Below are 6000 nucleotides of genomic sequence, written 5' to 3'. Positions count from 1 at the left end.
CTGGTTCACTAATGTCCTTCAGCAAAGAAAATCTTCTATCCTTACTTGGTCTGGTATTCATGTGACTCCAGACCTACAGCAGTGTGCTTAACCCTCGACTGCCCTCTGCAATGGCCCAGGAAGCCATTCAGTTGTACCAATTGCTACATTTTTATATACTCTCAGACACACAAACATTGATAGACAAATACATATACAGTCAGACACTATTGTAATCCTAACTGATATTATTTCTGGACAAGTCAGATCCTAGACTGAAATCTAGCTGGATGGATCAGATTTTGCTATTTTGATTTTACTGAAACACAAGCATTCGAGGGTGCAAATTCAGTTTTAGCAAGAAGACCAGAGGTTGAGTAACTGACAGAAATGAGGATAAAATATACAGCAGCCTCCTGGCTGCGACATTTGAGATAATGAGGGGGTTGTTGAGAGGACACTTGCTTAAATAAACCACAGACCTGCTGACAGTTAAAAATGATGGTCGCATAGTACGGCAAAATGCTGATAAGTTCTTCTTCTGGTTTTTCTGGGAATTGCGAAATAAAAAAGGGGAAGGATGAAAAAGGTATTGTTGCTAAGAAATGTGACTGGGGAAGTGACTAATTGTACTAGCCTGTCTACATTACTGAGGAACACATTTGTGCATATAAGAATGACCCCTTTTGGAGTGAGAGGGGAGCATAACTGTGCAATACGCCACGTATAGATGGACTTCGTAGAGTCATCCTCCACGTGGGTAAGCGCTTACTTAAATAAATGTTACTGTAAGTTACCTGCCTGTTGAGGCCATGCATTTGTTTCAAGCGTAAAAAGAACTCGACATGACACATTGGCCAAGTAAAACTCTAAAGTCACAAAACCCATACGCCAGATATAGTGCAAACCCAGCAGCTAGCTGCTAATGATATTAGCATAGTGTAAAAGGCAACAGTTATTCTGGACAGATGTATCCCCAACAACTTATCCACTAAACAAAGGAGAGCACAGACAGGAAGGCACCCAGTTTTGCTACACAAAGAAATGAACAATAGCTTGCCATCCAATGAATGGCTAAGTTTCAAACTAGTGATCAGCCAGGACTACAGAAAGTTTCAGAAAACCATCCAAAAGCACAGAAACAGGATTCACCAGTAGACTAATTTCCCTTGAATCTTCTGGAGGCCTTCCAAAGAGACCAGTATGCCAGAAGGAAAGACCATCTGGAAAAAGTGAGAGAGAAAGAGAGAGAGAGAGGAAAAGAGAGAAAGCAGCTTTGCAGATCTAGAGACAAAACCAGGAGAGCAACTGCATAAATCTATCAGAGACTTGAGAAGTATTGTAAGCTTAAGGGGCTAAATAAGATTAGAGATAGAAACCAAAAGAACTGCAGATGCTGTAAATCAGGAACAAAACAGAAGTTGTTTGAAAAACTCAGCAGGTCTGGCAGCATCTCTGAAGAAAAAAATCAGTTAATGTTTCGAGTCCAGTCCTCAGCTCTGACGAAGGGTCACCAGACCCGAAATGTTAACTCAGATTTTTTTTTCACAGGTGCTGCCAGACCTGCTGAGCTTTTCTTTGCTGAAAGACATTAGTGAACCAGATAGGCTTTTCTGACAATCAACAATAATTTCATTGCCATCAGTGGTTATTTTTATTAAAAACAAATCTGGAATTTTGAATTCAAATGCCACAATCTACCGAGATGGGATTTGAACCCTGGTCCCAGAACATTAGTTGAGTTTCTGGATAAATAATCTAGCAATAAAACTACAAGGCCATTACTTACCCAAAGGTGAGGTGAGAGCGACAATCCTCGACATCAAAGCTGCATTCGACTGAGTGTGGTATCAAGATGCCCCAGTAGAACTGGAATCAGTGGCTATGGGGGGCAATATCCCTGCTGATTGGATTAGTGATAGTATGTTTATTAGGAAGCAACTTACAACAACCTTTAATACTAAAGTTGGAACTGTTTTGCGTTGGTACGAGTTTGTGCTCCTAGTGATTTAACTGCTTCAGTATTGTGGGACACTTGGCAAAATTCATTCATTACACTCTGGTCAGAGTTGTCTAATTTGTTTTAAGGAGAAATTAGGCAACCACAAAAAAAACAAATAATTTACATCTGACGCATATTTAAGGATCTTGAAGTACACGGTAGGGCTACGATTCCATGAATCCCAACAGTACTCAAACCCAGAGGAATTCCATTCTGTCTCCCACATAGGGTTGACTTAGCTGAAGGTTAGAGTCTGATGGCTTTTTACTTGAATTATCTTATAACTGTGCTCGAATTTTCTCAGATTCAAGTAACCCTTCAGGGTTTTAACCAAACACTTCTAGTCTGGAACTTTTAAGATGAATTCCTCACACAGAGATAACATCTTTAACAACCCTATTGTAAAAATCTTTCTCCCAAGCTATGGGTGTTTCCTTATTACACCCAAAAATTCCAAAACCTTCTATCTGAAAGTCTAATGCACTACATTTTTCACTTTTAAATATTCCCGATGCAAACAAATGAAAACATCCACTTGCCTGGATGGGTGCAACTCCATAAACACATAGTGTCAAGCTGCTTATCAGACAAAGCAGCCCATATGAATGTTACCACATCCACAGCCATTCACTCCCTCCACCTCTGACACTCAGTAGCAGCAGTGTGTACCGTCTACAAGATGCATTGCAGAAATTCACCAACGATCCTTAAACAGCACCTTCCAAATACACAACCATTTCCATCTCGAAGATACACGTGAACAACACCAACTTCAAGTTCCCTTCCAAGCCACTCACCGTCCTGACTTGGAAATATATCACTGTTCTTTACCATCGCTGGGTCAAAATCCTGGAATTTTGTCCCTAAGGGTCAACCTACAACACATGAACTGCAGCAGTTCAAGAAGGCAGCTCAGCACCACCTTCTCAGGAGGTAATTAGGGATGGAAAATAAATCGTGTCCAAGCCAGTGTTACACAAGTCAATAAAAAAGTTTGTCTACAGGAAATCTCTCTAATAATGTGTTTTAAAATAAATTACTGTGGCTACAGAAATATTTACTAGTTAATTATAAGCCCCTTCAGAGACACACAAAACCCCCAATATGCCACGAGTTCAAAATCCAAAATAAATGATATTAAGATACATAAATCACACATCTTACTTCAAAACACAGACTTACATATGGACAGACACGTACTAGCGCATACAAATGTTCGTCTCTCCTCTCACGCAATCTTTCACACTGACGTAAACAGACACATTCTTGCGTACACATGCACAGAAACTCACTCATACTCTTTCGTACAGACACACATTGTCTCAAACACAGACACGTATTCACGCACAGAGCTGTGAGGGTCATAAGTGAGATTTGTGGGAGAAGTGGACAAGAGGTTCAGCATGTCTTACTCTAGAAACCCTACTGGTTGTATGGAAGCAGGTCATTCAGATCATCGAGTCCACACGGGCCCTCCAAAGACCATCCCACCCGGGCCCACCACCCCCTACCCTATCACTGCATTTCCTATGGCTCATCCACTAACCTGCACAACTTTGGATTGTGGAAGGAAACCGGAACACCCGGAGGAAATCCATTTGGATACGGGGAGAATGTGCAAACCCCACACAGATAGTCGTCCAAGAGTAGAATCAAACCTGAGTCTCCGGCACTGCGAAGGCAGCAGCACTAACCACTGCTTGAGCTACTGTGCTGTCCTAGCAAGTATCTTAGCAAGCCATTCAGTTCAAATGAATTTCTGCAGTGCACCATGCAGCTAGTACACATTGCTGCTACTGAGTGTTGGTGGTGGAGGGTGTGGGTACTTGAGGATATGGTGCCAATCAAGTGGGCTGCTTTGTCCTGGACAAACAATTAATTGTATAATGTCCGAGAGTGCTGTGGGAGGAACGGACCATCTCTTCATTATCTGTTATGTAAGTTTAATTATGGACTGTCCTGAATGCGATGAGAATATGGAGGATTAATTTGGGACTGAGGTGGAAAGGAACTGTAACTTTTTGATGTAATATGCTGCTCACGCAGCAGTTGGTGCCCATGTTGCAGCCTGGGCTGTATGATTCAGAACCATAACTGACTTCACCCAGATGCAGGCAGCTATCACTGCGCAGACATGGTGCTGGCAGGGCCAAATCTCAACACTGCAGAATTCATCAACAGGAAGAGGTTCCATGTGGTTAATGTGGATGTGATCTGTGATTGCTGTCCTGGCATATGCTACAGCTCCTACGTCCTTCAGCACGCTCACACACCTGGTGTGTTTGAGGATCTAGGGGCCTTACAGGGTTGGTTATTTGGTGAAAGTGGCTTTCTACTGTGACCCCCTGACTGATGTGGAATGCAGATACAATGCTGATGGTGGGGCTGCTGAAGATATGGTTTTGGACTGGTCTGGGAGGGTCGCTCCAGTAAACTTCGGACAGAATGTGCTGCATCTTCCTGGTGTGCAGTGCTCTGCCCAACTGAAACAGGCAATGGGGCGATGTAACCGATGCTGAGGATCTGGGGGAAGTGGAGCAAGTTGTTCCAGGAAAGGCATGCCGTAAGATGGAATTGGAATTGGACATGGTAACAGTCAACAGTTAAAATATTTAGTAAAATGCAATGAGAAATCCCATTTGACCTCATTGACAACAATCCTCCCAAAAAACTAGATGCAAGTTGCACTTAGCTAATAAAAAGTAATATTAAGCCCCCATGGTTTATCTTTAACCTTTGTACAATTAACAAGTATCACACTGCTTTGGTAACTCAGTTATAGCAATGGGAGTTGAGGGGGAGCTGCCACAACGATATGTCATGGTTTCAGCATATGTTGTAGTCCACTTCAACTGAGATATGGACAAATATTTTCACTGAGAGGGCGATGATCCCATGGAATTCTCTTACACCCATGATTATTGATGTTCCTTTATCATGTGCATCCATTTTTTTCTCCCTTACATACTTTGTACCAGGCTGCAGACCAGATTTACTTCAGGGACTCGTAGACCACTCCCACAAGTGACTTCTTTCTCCCAGTATTATTCACCACCACCCAAGAAAGAAATTCCATAAAGCTTCTCAAACTTGCCCGTTGCATCAGCTTCCAGTTCTAATCTATAAGCAGTTTCTTTTGATTTGAAGTTTAATTTCGAAATTGTCAAGTATTCTGTCAGCTCTTCAGTAACAAGCACAACAGTGTCAGTGAAGCAGAGGAGAAAGATTAAATATTCACCGTGTGATTTGTTGACAGTTGCTCCACAAGATTGTTCCAGTTTCTTTCATCGTAATTCACTCTGTAATATCCCATAACATCAATATTCGCCAAGAGCCACTCGTTTCCATTCAGTTTCATTTCTGGATTGGTTTCTGTTGTTATAGTTAAAACATATTCATTAGGGAAAGGGTCATTGATGAGGGAGTGCTGCACTGTCGGAGGGTCAGTGCTGATGAAGTGTTTTACTGTCAGATATGCTCCCTTCTGGTTGAGTTGCTAAACTTATACATACTTACATTCACCATGCGCTGCTCTAAAATGGTAAGTGCAATCCCAAGTACATATTGGGAAACTGATGTAGGCATTAAAAAGGCCTAACATTGACTGGAACCCTGTAGAGCTAGGAATAGTTGGTGTTGAGAGTTGGGAGAATAGGCCCAGTTTTGCAGGAATTGGCTGTTCTATGATTGTGAAATTATGATGGTGCTATTTCCATTAAACAGGCGAACTCTAAACATTCACACTTTACTCAGATTGTTACTTATCTCCATTCATACCTTGGCGCTCCAATAACCAACTAATGTTGTTCTTTGTTTGTCCTTTCATCCATGTAATTGGTACAATCCAAGTGTAACTGAAACACACAAAGACAAAATAACTCTGTCAGGGTTGCTGCTGTGGTGTGGGAGTGTTTGCCATTCTTAGCTCAGCTGTCACCAATGAAGGTTGTGTCTCTGATTTTCAAAGTTTGACATAAACTGATCACCCTGGAACGGCCTGCATAAAGGAAAGGATGTTT

The 6000-nt window shown here is 41.9% G+C and overlaps 1 protein-coding gene across 1 annotated transcript in view; it reads right to left on the bottom strand.

Moving 5' to 3' along the window:
- Positions 1-5207: 5207 nt before the first annotated feature.
- Positions 5208-6000, bottom strand: part of anpepb.1 (alanyl (membrane) aminopeptidase b, tandem duplicate 1) — a 48164-nt gene continuing 47371 nt past the window's right edge. The window contains exons 11-12 of the mRNA XM_059639265.1: positions 5759-5835; positions 5208-5353 (exon numbers count right to left, since the gene is read on the bottom strand). Of these exons, the coding sequence (XP_059495248.1) occupies positions 5208-5353; positions 5759-5835 (223 nt within the window). The remainder of the gene's footprint in view (positions 5354-5758; positions 5836-6000) is intronic.

The sequence above is a fragment of the Stegostoma tigrinum genome, chromosome 33, assembly GCF_030684315.1.
Source record: "Stegostoma tigrinum isolate sSteTig4 chromosome 33, sSteTig4.hap1, whole genome shotgun sequence".
Taxonomy (NCBI): domain Eukaryota; kingdom Metazoa; phylum Chordata; class Chondrichthyes; order Orectolobiformes; family Stegostomatidae; genus Stegostoma; species Stegostoma tigrinum.
This window is presented reverse-complemented; position numbering and strand designations above follow the sequence as displayed.